We start from the raw sequence: 15622 nt of genomic DNA on the forward strand, positions 1-15622 counted from the left end.
CTACACGGATTCAGCGATGCTTCAACACATGCAATATGCTGCAGTAGTTTACATTAGAACTGAAACAAATGGCAGAATAGAAACAAACTTAATTGCTGCAAGGACACGAGTAGCACCACTCAAAACAATTTCCTTACCTCGCTTAGAACTTTGTGGAGCCTTGCTACTGTCCAAACTTATGAAGCAAATTGGTGAAGCACTAAGAATACCTACCTCACAGATGTATGCATGGTCAGACTCGTCAATTGTCATTTCTTGGCTTTCTGGAGATCCCAACCGCTGGAAACCTTTTGTAGCAAATCGTGTAATAGAAATCATAGAGAATATCAACCACAACCACTGGAACCATGTACAATCACAAGACAATCCCGCAGATCCAGCTTCTCGAGGAATGCTGCTGTCAGCTCTGAAGACATGCGATTTGTGGTGGAATGGTCCAAATTGGTTATCTGAAAAAGATATTAAAATTATTAAACAAGATATAGAACCAATACAATTAGAAATGAAAAATAAATTAATGGATAAAAACAAACCTGAAATTACTTACCTGATTACTGATGAACCTGTAAAAGAAGAAACAACATTAATATCACAATTAGAAAATTTTGATAACTTAAGTGAATTACTCAATACAATTGTATATTGCAAAAGATTTTTAAATTTTAAAAAACATATAAAAGCAAACGCAAAAGAAATCACAGTAAAAGAGATAGAAGAAGCATTAAAATTTTGTATTAGAAAAGCACAAGAAGAAGAATTTCACGCAGATATTAGTAAGCTAAAGAATAAAAAGCAAGTAAGCAAGAAAAGTAAATTAAAGTCACTTAGCCCTTTCTTAGACGAAGAAAATATTCTCAGGGTGGGCGGTCGTCTCAGACACGCAGACCTAGATCAAAACAGAAAGCATCCTATAGTTATTGGAAACACAAACTTTCTTGTTCAATATTTAATAGCAGATGCACATGCCAAAACGCTGCATGGCGGCGCACAATTAATGTTGTGCTATTTACGTTCAAAATACTGGATATTAAGAGTAAAATCACAAGTTAAACAACACATACACCGTTGTCTAATATGTGCAAGAATAAAAGCAATATCAAGAACGCAATTAATGGGAGACTTACCTAAGCAACGAGTGCTGCCATCCAGACCTTTTCTGAACACAGGAGTCGATTTTGCCGGTCCTTTTCAAACGCTGATGTGCAAGGGTCGAGGAAACAGAACGACGAAAACATACATAGCAATTTTCATATGCACAGCTACCAAAGCTATCCACATCGAATTAGTGGGCGATCTCACTTCCGAAGCCTTCATAGGTGCCTTTCGACGTTTCGTCTCACGAAGAGGCAAATGCAGTCATTTATGGAGCGACCAAGGAAGAAACTTCGTTGGTGCAGATAAGCAACTGGCCGATGCCTGGAATGAGGCTAAACTACAATTTTCTGGTCATATCGCACAACAACTAGCCACAGAAGGCACTCAATGGCATTTTATTCCAGCTCACAGCCCTCACTTTGGCGGATTGTGGGAGGCTGGCGTCAAGTCTATAAAATACCATTTAAAAAGAATAATTTCAACTCACCTTACGTACGAAGAAATGACAACAGTTTTATGCCAAGTAGAAGCTTGCTTAAATTCACGCCCGTTATGTCCAATAGATGACAATGATCCAGATAATCTCACTCCTCTTACCCCTGGACACTTTTTAATAGGTGAAGCTCCAATCGTCGTGCCTTCACCAGACCTCAAGGACGTCAAAATTTCACCCTTAGCTCGTTGGCAACACACACAGAAGTTAGTACAAGATATTTGGCGGCGCTGGCAAAATGAATATCTGTCAAGACTACAACAACGCCCCAAATGGCTGAAGCTAGAGAAAGAATTCAAGATTGGAGACATTGTACTAATTAAAGATTTCACTCTACCGCCAGGAAAGTGGTCTCTTGGTAGAATTACAGCCAAACATCCAGGAGAAGAAGGATTGACCAGAGTCTACAGTGTTTGGAGTAGCAGCGGATCTCATGGTTCGACCGTCAAGAGACCAGCAGTCAATTTATGCCCATTGCCTATCAATTATTAGTTTATTTTTTCTTTAACATCTTTTAATTGTATTAACGTTCTTTCAATTTATTAGTTGATTTCATATTTTGTTTGTATAACTTAGACAGCTAGAAAAGGACCATCTGTCCTTTTGGTGGGCGGTATGTTGAACGAAACTTGTGACTGACAGATGACATAATACGACAACTGACAGATGACATTAGCACATTTTAAAAGTAACGCAATCGCAACTTTTTTTCCCTTCTTATTGCAACCATTGTAAAACGTGATTGAAAATTATACATCTTACACATTATAGAAGCACTTTATTCAAAAATTTCAAGAACCACATTGCATCCCCAACAATATATGACTACGTAAAATATCGGTAGAAAAAAAATAAAGTAAAAATTACTTCCGATGATTTACGTTGTTTATTTTAAAACAGAATTTTTTTTAAATGTTATAATGGACTCCGAAGTAATGCTCCCTGCTTTCGTTTCGAACGACAACAAAGAAAATAATATTTTTATTTAGTCTATTGTTACAACGCCGACCATTCACAGACCGTGTTCGAACATTAGAGTTAAAGGCTGCACCCTATTGGTTATTGTTTCCGCGTCGTAGTCTCAATGCGTACGAAACATTTAAACGACTCTAGCCCTAGAGGTGGAACACCGGGAAGTTCCGCGATTGTACATCAGAATATATAATTCCAACATTAATAAATAATTTACCTTCTGAAATTAAAAATAACATAAACTACAAAAATTTAAAAAACATACTTAAAGACTACTATCTTAAATCCTGAGCGTTATATAATTATTACCCGTTGTGCACCCTGTATATGACGGTATGAGCGATCTCACTTAGTTGCTGTTTAAAAAATTAATCTAAACTTACCTTCAGTTATATTTCATAGCGTAGTACCAAAGTGTCTGGACAAACCCACGATGGGTTTATAGACACTTTTAATATAACTTTGTATTTTGTACCCTGTTTAATATAAATAAATAAAAAAAAAAAAAATAGCCGACTTCAAAAAAAACAATCTCAAACAAAATGCACTCAAAAGTAACCTAAAAAAAAAACAATTTCAAACAAAATGCATTCAAAAGTAACATAAAAAAACAATTTCAAACAAAATGCACTCAAAAGTAACCTAAAAAAACAATTTCTAACAAAATGCACTCAAAAGTAACATAAAAAAACAATTTCAAACAAAATGCACTAAAAAGAGACAAAATAATGTCATGAAAACTCTCTAAACTCTAGTAGTTAGTAGTAGGGGCTCAGTTTTCCGCAACTCCACGATAAGCGCGTATTTTGCGTGTCTCTAAACTCTAAAGAAAGTTCTCTTCTTTCTTGTAACATGTCTATATTGTATAATTATTGTTATTTCGCAGTCGGTGTCGGCCGAAGTAAATAGGTGACATTTTATATTTGAGATGTATTAGACATACTTACGTTTATGTCCCTACTTAGGCCGAAACCGACTCCAAAATAACAATAATTATACAATATAGACATGTTACAAGAAAGAAGAGAACTTTCTTTAGAGTTTAGAGACACGCAAAATACGCGCTTATCGTGGAGTTGCGGAAAACTGAGCCCCTACTACTAACTACTAGAGTTTAGAGAGTTTTCATGACATTATTTTGTCTCTTTTTAGTGCATTTTGTTTGAAATTGTTTTTTTATGTTACTTTTGAGTGCATTTTGTTAGAAATTGTTTTTTTAGGTTACTTTTGAGAGCATTTTGTTTGAAATTGTTTTTTTATGTTACTTTTGAATGCATTTTGTTTGAAATTGTTTTTTTTTAGGTTACTTTTGAGTGCATTTTGTTTGAGATTGTTTTTTTTGAAGTCGGCTATTTTTTTTTCTTAAAATTTTTGTTTTATTTCACAATTTTTAGTGAATTTGAAGTTCAATTACAAATTTCCTTAATACATATAAAGACATAAATAAGACAAATAAAGAAAAGGACTTTCCTATTTGATATGTGTGTACTTCAATTCAAAAACTAATTTAGAATGCAGCAGATAACCACTTATCCTTTAAACAATGAAATAATTATCAAAATCGGTATACAAATTGAAAATTACCGAACTAATACATCGTAGCGTGCCTTTAATTTTGTCCAGCCGCGCGCCGCACTAGCTTTTTTCGAATGCGCGTAGTTTTTAATTATTTAATATCTCCCAAACTATTGATCAGAATTACATAGTTTAAAGGCTAATGTAATCTGCATTTAATACTCTAGCCATAAAACATATTTATTTGGATAAGGATTCATATCGAATATAATATAATAGCGCCGTAAGCTTACGACGCTGTTTTTCGTGTGCATTTTAATCGAAGTTTGTTCACAATAACATGGTTTTTGTGAGACATCCATAGATGATAGATATATGCCACCGAAGACTTTTATTTAGCAAATTTAAGGATCTATAATTACTCCATACATCATTTTTATGTAAGTCATATAGTTTGACCTACGTAAGCCCAGAAAGCAAAATTGTGCTATTCATTGTAACGCGATGTAGCATTTTTCGTTTCCGCGTAATTTTATTCTTACGATATCTCCTAAACTATTATACAGAATGATATAGTTTCAATTGCAAATATAATCTACATTAAATTCTCTTGATAATGAACATGTTTATTTACATAAGGGTTAATACTGAACTCGAATAATAGCGTCGGAAATAGGGCATGAATTTAATTGATGTTTCTGAAGAAAAAAATGGTTATTGTGAGAAAACTATAAAAGATAGATATATGCTATCGCGGACTTTTATTTAGCACATTTAAAGAGCTACAATTCGCCATACATCATTTTGATGTAGGTCTTATAGTTTAGCCTACGTAAGCGCTGAAAGCAAAAATGTCCCTAATGTTCGCAACAAATTTTGAAGCTATATTCAAAATCTACTAGTCTTCTAGTTATTTTAAAAAAAAAACAAAAAAATGGGACCCACCTGCAAGCACTTCCTTTCGATTAAAATATTTTTCATCAAAATCGGACCACCAGGGGCGGAGTTTCGCGGTAACACACATAAAAAAAAAAAAAAAAAAAAAAAAAATACAGTCGAATTGATAACCTCCTTCTTTTTGAAGTCGGCTAAAAAAAAAAAAAATTATTTAAGGTTGTCATTTTTATGTTTGTCCACAATTTTTGAGGATCTCTTAGATTATTATTTATGAAGTTATTAAAGTATGCTCTCTTTTCTCGTGCCACGGATGCTGTTACCAGATTTTTAAAGGAGCGGTAGTATTTAATAGCGGATTCTGTCTTTGTTTTTTGAGCCCTTTTTAAAGCTTTGTCTCGCAAGCTCATCATAAACATAATATTATCTGTGATCCATGGTTTGGGTTTTTCTTTTAGAATTCTCTTTTTTAACGGAGCGTGATGATCAAATAAGGTTTGAATTTTATTATTTAGGCATTCAACCATCTCATTGACATCTTCTGATTCTAAAATTTCATTGAAATTAGAGTCCACTTAATGTTGTTTAAACAGCTTTTGATTTATATATTTTAAAGAGCGCGTTAGTTTTATTGTTTTTACGGGTTTTGGATTTTTGATATTGAATTCAGCTAATACCATTCCATGGTCACTAATACAACTATTGTGGACAACTGTAATTTTTTTACACAGATTAGCAGCGTTTGTCATAATAACATCGATTAGTGTCGCAGTATCGCTAGTTATTCTAGTTGGCTCCTGAACCACCTGCTCCAGATTATGCTGACGACAGAAGTTCACGAGTTCTTGCGCACGTGACGAGTCTAATTTGTTCATATCAATATTAATGTCACCCAGTATACACATATAGTCACAACCTGAAAAGCAACATATTGACTCACTTAATGCTTCAAGAGCTATATGGGGCGCAATATCTTCTGGGCGATAGGCGGTGCCCAAGGCCATTGTAGCTCCTGGCAGCTGGACTTCAATCCATAATTGTTCTATGTTTCCGTGCCTTAATACCTATCTTTACATAAAAGCCTACACCACCGCCTCTACTTGTTTTACGGGCTTTATGGAAGAATTTATAATTTGGTATGACGGGTGCAAGTGATTCTTGGCCTTCTCGAAGCCATGTTTCATTGAGAGCCAGAATATCAAGGTCATATTTTAAAACAGACATTATTAATTCATCTTCTCCTGTGTTCAGTGATCTTACATTCAACAGTCCTAACCTCAAACATTTTTTGTTTAGCCTAGCCATGTTGTAATAAATAAAATAAAGATAAGATATAAGGTATACTATATAAGGAATAAGGGTAAGTAATGTATCGTAGATATTGTAAATAAGTATTGTAAATAAGTATATTTAAAAGGTATTTATAGTATATTTTTGTGTATGTTATGTAGTGCATTACGTTAATTGTTCTTTCTGTTATGTTTAAATGAACGGTGTATCTGTGTATCTGTAGACATGTAGTTGTGTTCGAGTGTATGCGGAGTAATTGTTTGTGTAATATTAGAACTAATACACACAATTTAAGCGTTAAGAACATTAGATTTATCATAAGTAGATGCCAACGGGTCATATCCAAAAATTTTTGTCAGACAATTCTCTGCATGAACCTGGTGTCGGGCCTTGCCTTGCTCTCTTCTAATGAAGATTTTTCCGTTACGTGTCCACACATACTTCCATTTTTCTTCCTTTGCTATTTTCCTCGTTGTGTGAAATAGTCGGCGTTTGTAATTTGTAAGTCGTTCGTTGATGTAGAAGTAAACAGCAGGTCCAGGAAGGGACATGCCTTCTGTGGTTATGCTGCGACAGACTCTGGCGGCTTTTATAATGTCATCTCTGGTAGCACGTCTTGAAAGTCGTAAGATCAGCGGACGAGGCTTCTCTGGCGCTAGTTTGTCTGCTGTCGGGCGATAATAGCCCACCCGTTCTGCAAAAACTACATCTCTTTCGTCAAGACGAACATTAAGTTTCTTCGCTATCGCAAGAACGACATGGACGGTGTTCTCATTTTGGGTTTCGGGTAAGTGTATAATTTCGATATCATTGCAAAGCATATCCTGATCACGATCTCGAATGTCTGCCTTAAGTTCAGCTATTGTAGCTTTAAGTTTCTCTGTTTCACTCGTATTAGACTCTATTTTCTTTTCGATAACCTCTATATTATTTTCTAAGTGATTAATTCTAGAATTTTGAGCTTCAATAATCCCCGAAAGGGAAGAAATCGCTTCAAGGAGTTCGGACATTTTACTACGAACGTTTTTTAGCTCTTCGCGGAATAGTTTTATGTCTTGCATCGCTTCTTCTGTAATAGTACTTTCAGACGGACTTCTTTTATCAGTATTTTTTAATTCTTTATTCCGACATGTTATATTATTTGTTTCATCTGACATGATATTTGCTTGACCCGATGATTTGCTAACTCCTTTTTGTCTCTTATTTAAACAGGTTCTACATTTCCAACTGTCCTTGCGCTCCATAATGTTAAATCGCTTACTACTCACGTTTGCACACTCCAAGTCATATGCCAAACTACATAGCTCGCAACGTAAGTGTTCTCTTTTTGGTATTGGGTTATGACATCCAGCACATTTTTCCAAAGGCGAGGTGGAGGACGACATTTTTAAATATTTATGACTTGAAAGAATCAAACGGAGCTTAAAAAACAAACAACCCAACTTAATTGGAGATTATTTTGTTATTGATCTTCTTGGCAAACAATGTTTATTTTTCTTACTAAGAGATGGCGCTAATAAATTTAGTAAATGATTATTCTTTTGGTATTGACAAATTTAACGCCATCTACGTCATTGCACATCGAAACTAATTCGTAACTTCCAGGATTATCAATAGATGGCGTTAATGATTTTTTGAAACTGTATTCCCGTTTATTAATTTATTTCATTAATTTTAGACGATTTTCTCTTAAATTTATTAGATTCTTTATCGGTACCTTAATTAGAAGAGACGCTGGTCGAGCTAAGCTGAAGGAAGTCACTGGTTTATGATCATTTTTGAAATGTTTGTTTTGAGCGGACGGTTTCTTCTGCAATTGGTTAATGTATTTTTCACTTCAATTGTGCATATTTTGCCTTCACTCCACTTACACTACACTATTGTTTCACAGCGCACATGAGTAGTACTAAGATGAATAGAAATTAGTCTTCAATCTATTTAAAAACATTTAAAATATACGAGCCAATGTTAACTGTGACTCAACTACCCCCCTCAATAAGACGAAATGTTATAAACGTTTCGTAACTAAGGGCCACTACGACGGTATTGCATAACAGCCATAGTTATTCTCGGTTACCGTAATTGTGTTGGTTGATCTGCGACATTAACCGCAACTAAATGCTAGTTACAAGTTAAGTGTTACTCGGCAATAGTCCATTAAAAATAATGTCTATTTAGATTGCATTGTCGGGATAAAATCAATCTTATCAATTTACCGTAAAATTTAATCTTTGTAAACGTAAGACGTAATAATTATATTGTGCAACAATTCAATATTGTTTTCATGTACACTATTCAGTATGAATTATCGCCTATTCAAGAGCCGTTAGAAAATTTACAAGTGGATGCAAAATAGTACCTACACATTTACAGTTGTATCATTAGATGATGTCATTCCGCAGCCATACGATTTCCATACATGAACTAAGGAACTAATAGTAATGAATAATATATAGTAGTCCGATAAACACGTCTGTCCAGATGAGAGAGGTGCTGCTAACGCGATAAGTTCTGTCAGGAAATATGTAAAACTAATATCTACCTAGAAATGTTATTTTTTTTAATACCCACAGGGGAATTTTTATTTTATTTTTCTGGTGACCCTTGTGACCACCCCTATCACCCCCCTTCATATGTACGTAACCTTTTGGGACACCCTGTATAACTTGTCTTTTTTCTTTTTCCGAAAAATATTTTTTGTCATACAACAATAATGAAGTAAAACATAAAACATGGAAAAATTATGTAGACAGTAATTTTTTTTGTAAAGAATTCAATGATAAATCGCCTTCTAAATGATAGACTCATACAAATATTTAATATTGTTTAACTTGAAGCAAATTAGATTACTTAGATTGGCGAAAATAGTCCAAGATCAATGAACTTTTCATTTTATTTTCCTAACATGGAACATCTTTATTTAGAACTCAGAAGACGGTGTTCACGACAATGGTGATGAAGAGGGTCCACCGTTCGAGCAATCAATGGAGACTTATCCTGAGTACAGCGTCGCGAACATGGTGAATGTGGAAGACCACAAGAGGTATCTGTCCTTCGAAGATGACAGCAAGAGTAGTAAACGTCACTGCACGGAGATAGAAGATGAATATGATGCTATTGGTAATTTTTAATTTTTTTTTACAGTGTAATATGGCAATGAATAAGCGGCCTGATTTCACTAAAATAGTGTAGTGACATGGATCCTCATCCCGCCTAGATTAAAAAAAAATGTTTTTTTTTTTTTATCAGATAGCAGTATTAATTAAGCGCTACAAGAGTGTGCTGCGTAAATCATATTTTTAATAATACTCTAAAGGTGAATAAGTAACTAATTATTTTTCATCAACAGCACACAGGGGGATAAAGAATAATTAAAAACATCACTAAAAAAAATTAAGAGCACCAGCGAGAAAATAATTCAATATTTATTACAACCTGTGGTCTATCTACTTCTATAGTCTGTAGATAAAATAATATGTTACAATATTGGAAAAAAATTGCTTGCACGTTTGTTGATGGGGGTTTTCGATAGATGGCGATAGTCACATAATAGCAATTAACATTTGATCTTTATATTTTCTTTGACATTATTCTATATGTCTCTAGGTATCAATGTAGCAGCAAAACTAAGGAACCTTCCTCCAAATATGCGGATATTAGCAGAAAAGTTGATCAACGATGCGCTTTACCAGGCGCAGATGAATGGTCTCAACTCTTCTTCGGTCATCACCACCACTGATCCTTTCAATCAAGTTATCATTTAGTTAAAAAGAAATTCAAGGTGCCGGGAAAAATACTAGACTGCCATAGACGAAGAAAAGAATCAGTGAACTTGCGGTCAGTCGAACGAATCAGTTGAACTAGAAAAGAATCATTGTTCAGCAGTTCTACAGTGAATGATGATGAGCTGTTTGTACTTAATGCTTAACCTCCGATAGATGACAGCACATGCATTTGTACTTACATTTTATTTAGAATTAAAAATGTGCGCAAGACCCACGTGATTGTATGAGCCTGCCACTGACCTTTATACATGGACAGGCTATAAACCGTGTTATTTTGTGCCTATTTGAATTTCGCCATTTTGGCGCTGACGGTTGCGATTCGAAATGATAATATAGAAATAAACGGGCAGTGTTAAGTCGGACGAAGTAAAAGCAGCCAGTTCCAAGCTATCCATTTATAGATATCAGAGGAGCCTGCTGACAAACTGCAATGAGTTATTTCAGCTTATTGTTATCTGTTAGTATTAATAAAGTTGTTATATCCGAAAACATATTGTGGTTTTTAGGTGGTGTATATTAATATTATGTTTGGGTTTGTTGAATTGTGTTTTGTTTAAACTGATAGATTACTTTTATCATTGTGAGTATTAATGATAATTTTAAAGAACAATGGCAGAAAAATAGTTGAAAAAAAAATTTGCGTCTAGAAATGTCATATAGATACAATTAATTTACATATTTTTTTAATAATTTACGTAAATAATTCTATTTTTGTTGAAGCCACAGAAACATTATAATAATTTAAAGAATGTGTATTGACTAATCGGATTATCACCCATTAAAGTGTTCCCACCATTTAAAGAATGCCGTATTTTCGGAATTATATTTAGCAAAGTGTACGAATTACAAATTATTATTACGTATGATATTCCAATACTTACTTTCAAATAGATACTTATTATTTATATTAGGTGTATACTTAGGCTGAAATTTATAGTCGGTACTCGGACTTTGCTTAGACTTATCTTACGAGTTTGAAATTTATAATCACATGCTAAGCTTACCTTAGACGTTTGCTTAGCAAATGCTAAGTCACCAAAATCGTTGACTTAACGAAATCTTACACGTTTCTCGCCTACTTTTTTATACGATAAGGTGGCAAATGAGCAGGTGACCATTTAAATTCGTTGAAATAGCGAAGCGACCGCCGCTTATGGACATCCGTAATTGCAGATACGTTGCCTTCATTTAATCGATGGAGGGTCAGAAAGAGTATATTCCCTTCCTAGGCGTCCACTCCTCCGTCAAATCCGCTTCCCCTTCCCATCATTTCCTTATAATAAAAGGGTGGAATAATGAAGAGGACTAAACATAGGCCTCAGATACGCCCATTCATCAGACGAAACAGGGAATTACTTCCATTTCCGCCTGTCTTCTGTGTGGTCATGGTATTTCACCGGGCGAGCCGACCCATTCGTGCAAAAGATATTGTTGTTTTGTGTTTTTTATATATTTTGGATTCACCTGATGACCACTCCGTTTCCAAGGATTTTGTACCTGCCTACTCTTACAAACACTTCTTACTCGCTTCAAAGGATTTCAATTTTGCTTACGACATGGATTGCTACAATAAAATAAACAAACAAAAACCATATTCTGAACATTTACGAAGAAATACATTTTTTAATATTTATTTATTAAGAAAAATATTGTTCAGGCCATGCAGGTTGTTATTGCTACCCAATTCTTCGAATTGCGTATGTAGGTGGATAGGGAAACGTATAAAATTGCGGTAGAAGTTAACTCAATTTTCTTGAAACTTTATTTATGATGACGTACGGTGTAGGTTGGCTTAAGCCTGGTTAATCACCACAAACAGTCTACAACAGAAAGGAGAAAATTAATACAGAGTTAATGAACATTGTCCATACGTATTTTATACAGGGCTCTCGTGTATTCACGTTTAGCTGATATACTCGTAGGTAAAGATCTATGGTGTAAATGTAACAAATATTGGGTTCCAAGCTTGTCAATTTTATCTATTCGAGACAATATCCAATTTGTCCGTTCAATAAAATCCATTCGAAAATCTTTGTTAGTTCGTTAGCCAAATCCAAATTAAAGATAAAGTATGGAAAGTCCGTAAGAATACGGGTCCTGGGTAAACATCAAAGGATGGAATCTTTATATGTCCAGGTAGATAAGCCAAATTCCAGAAGAAATGCATAATATGATAGAAAAGCGTAATGGAATGCAAGAGTCAACAAAAATTAAGATATTAACCTGGACAATAACAAAATCTAATTAATTTTGTTGTTATTTGTTTGACGTTGTCATTTACTTTGTCAAGTCAAATAATCTCGTTCCGTTCTACCGTATACCTAACCATAATTTTACAAAATTGTTAATTTAAAAATGTTAATTTCGTCGTTTTGCTTATAATTTCGCTAGCAAATTATAAATAAATATAATGATTCGATTAAATCAATTAGTTAAATGATATATGGATCATGTATTTTAAATATATTTTTTCTAAATACTGAGAAGTATCAAGAAGATATTGTGCAAATAGAAACTTTGTCAAACTCTCTTGCTTAGCAAAATCACTGTTGCCACCTCGGCTACTTCAAAATGTGCTTAAAGACCTGTTATAATATGCCTAAATATACTATCTTCTTAAAAAGTCCTCCAAGTATTAAATGTGGCCTATTAAAGTGGATCTGCTATACTCGTTGTTATGAATGCCAAACTAAATTATATTAAAAAATATATAATGATTACCTTGTGATTTCTTGAATACGTCTAAAATGCATCATGTTCACTTTTAAATTTCATTTATATCTATATAAGTTAATATGGTATTAAAAATAATGATATATGCTAAATGAAGAAAAATGTGCTAAATGTCCTAAAATTCTGCCAAATTTTACATAAAATATGCTAAATTGGCAACACTAACAAAATCTCAGCCCAGAACGACTATAAATTCGAATCTGAGATAACTTTAAGCAAATGCTTAGATGAGTTTGCCATAAGATAAACCTAAGTCAAGTCGGAGCTAAGTCCGAGTACCGACTATAAATTTCAGCCTTAGTGAAAAAAGATAGTTCTTTGAGCTTCAGGCATTTTTAAATGAATGCAAACCGCACTATGTTGTAACTATTCGCTTTTATGGTTATGGCAACATTTAAAATGTCACGCACGTCACAAATACTCCGCCTTGTGTCGGTTGAGTTCGTGTGGCGCTTGTAGCAAAGAGTACCAACATGCCGCGTGACAGCTAGTGGTACTCTTATATTTTTCGAAATCAGCCACATAACTACTCGTAACCACCATCTGCCTGATTTATAACGATACAGTTCTGATTTAATATACAAAATAAAATCACGTACTAGATTTATTTACTTAAAAAACAACCTTCATTGCGAATTTTCTCAAGCTGTCATTATGACGTAACCTTAAAAAACGAAAAATTAAAATCAAAATATCTATTTTTTGCGGCTTCCTCGGGCCGAAATTCTTTCAGATATTTGCTCCGCAACTAATTCTTATCGTTTTAAGATATTTTTCATGCTTAGACGCTATCATTTAGCCTCAACTATTTTGATGTATAGGCGGCTGCCATTGTTCTTTGTATTTTATAAATATTACTGTACCTTGACATCCGTACGCACGCATCCTTCATTCATTCATTAATTCATTAATTCATTCATTCCTTCATTCATTCATTAATTCATTCCTTCATTCATTCATTCCTTCCTTTATTCATTCCTTCCTTCATTCATTCATTCATTCAATCACTCCTTCATTAATTCCTTCCTTCATTCATTCATTCATTCAATCACTCCTTCATTCATTCCTTCATTAATTCATTCCTTCATTAATTCATTCCTTCATTCATTCATTCCTTCATTCAATCATTAATTCATTCATTTGTCATTTATTTATTTAATATTTTATGCATATTACTTGTACACACACGATGTTTCACATCTGCCAGGCGTCCCATGAAGGCTCACGTTTTTTTTTCAAGTCAAATCATCTTTTTATGACAGTTTTTCGTTTATCAGTTTGTCGTTTTGATTGGTTATTTAATTAGAAGATTGTTAAAGACTGAATTAAATGGAACAATTGACTTATATTCAATTACAGCGGTCATTTATTATAAATATTAGTGTTTAGTAGATATAAATTAAATGGATGTGCGTAGTTTAGGATTGTTTTTATCGATGTATAGCTTTTAGGATATTTGTGGTTCCGAATGTAGTGAAAGTTGCGACGAGACCGCCTTGGCCCCTGTGATTCATTTTATTTATATGTAGCGATAATTTGTTGGTCATTTAAAATTAAATTTGAAATAAACTATATATGGCTTTTATTTACATTCATCATGAATGTTTTTTTTTTCAAGTTTTCTATTTTTATCTTTACCCTGGTCAAGTGATTATCTCTCAGAATAAACTCAGATGATCAGATTAAAGATTCCTATCCCCTTCACTTTTTTTAATATGCTTCTCTTATTTCTCCCTCCCCTTCTCTTTCTTTTATTTTTATGATCATCTGAGATTAAAATTTCGTATCCCCTCCATTTTTTTTTAATATGCTTCTTTTTTCTCCGTCCTCCTCTCTTTCTTTAATTTTTTTCTAATCGCTTTTCCTGACGGAATTAGTTATTGCTCGATCTTTCAACAATCTAAACTAAATTCTTTGAACATTGTCAGAAAAGGTGAAAATTTTTAAAAATAAAATGCTGATGTAATTGGACTAAGGCCAGTCTTGTTTATTTGAGAATGTGTTATCGTAGCTTTTTATTGTTGTGACACTTGTTACGATACATGTGTAGAGACAGTGGAGACTCACCGTTAGAACTAGTTGTTGGTATCATTTAACTTTTTGGACTCACGTGAGTGCTTCGAGATGTTCCTGCCGAGGGCGTCGGTTATGTCGTCTTCCTCGTCATCATCGTCTTCTTCTTCATCATCATCTTCGTCATCGTCCTCAGGGTCAAGGGCATCGGTGATGTCATCCTCCTCCTCCTCATCATCGTCGTCTTCGGTGTTTTGTCTAGGGGTTTTAGCGGAGGAAAATATACGGTTATAATGCGTATCTTTAGAATGCCGCTAACCAAGAATAGACGTATAGACATTAATCGGTCGTCAGTCGGGTAAAAACTGCCATAGTAATTAGCGACATACGAAGAAACTAGATAAAGTGCATTTAAAATTTTACAAGCAACGTTTACAGCTTTGAATGTCTATTTTATTACCGTTCAGTCGTTATATACCGCTTTCGGTTTTATTTCAATAGATATCTACTATTACTGGATCTATTACTGGAGGTTATTTTATTGAGTAAAATAACCATAACTCGGTTATGTTTCGATTAATTTAGTGAGGCTAAGAAACTATGTTAAACGAATAATTATTTTACATAGCTTGTCTCTTATAAAATTCGTTTATGCAGCAATTATTTTAGATAGGAGAATTGCTCGGTATAAAATAGAAGGAATTTTTATTATTAACATTTTTAGCTTATAATATCAGAATTTATATTATAATTAAATCCATGTCACGTAACGTGGCGAACTTTATGCGGTGATACACCTGTTTACTAATGACACGATACGCTTGCGTTAATT

The 15622-nt window shown here is 33.9% G+C and overlaps 3 protein-coding genes across 3 annotated transcripts; 2 read left to right on the top strand and 1 right to left on the bottom strand.

The window, feature by feature from the left end:
• Positions 1 to 220: 220 nt before the first annotated feature.
• Positions 221 to 2080, top strand: LOC123722948. Its single transcript, XM_045685501.1, has one exon. The coding sequence runs from the start codon at positions 221 to 223 to the stop codon at positions 2078 to 2080; it is 1860 nt and encodes a 619-aa protein (XP_045541457.1).
• Positions 2081 to 6549: 4469 nt separating this feature from the next.
• LOC123722949 lies at positions 6550 to 7269 on the bottom strand. The gene has a single exon (XM_045685502.1). It carries the CDS (start codon positions 7267 to 7269, stop codon positions 6550 to 6552), a length of 720 nt encoding a protein of 239 aa, XP_045541458.1.
• A 1989-nt stretch (positions 7270 to 9258) lies between these two features.
• LOC123723247 lies at positions 9259 to 10296 on the top strand. Its single transcript, XM_045685824.1, has 2 exons — positions 9259 to 9379; positions 9866 to 10296. Exons 1-2 carry the CDS (start codon positions 9277 to 9279, stop codon positions 10021 to 10023), a joined length of 261 nt encoding a protein of 86 aa, XP_045541780.1. The 5' UTR covers positions 9259 to 9276; the 3' UTR covers positions 10024 to 10296.
• The last annotated feature ends 5326 nt before the right edge of the window (positions 10297 to 15622 follow it).

This window comes from Papilio machaon, chromosome W, assembly GCF_912999745.1.
Source record: "Papilio machaon chromosome W, ilPapMach1.1, whole genome shotgun sequence".
In the NCBI taxonomy this organism is placed as follows: Eukaryota; Metazoa; Arthropoda; class Insecta; order Lepidoptera; family Papilionidae; genus Papilio; species Papilio machaon.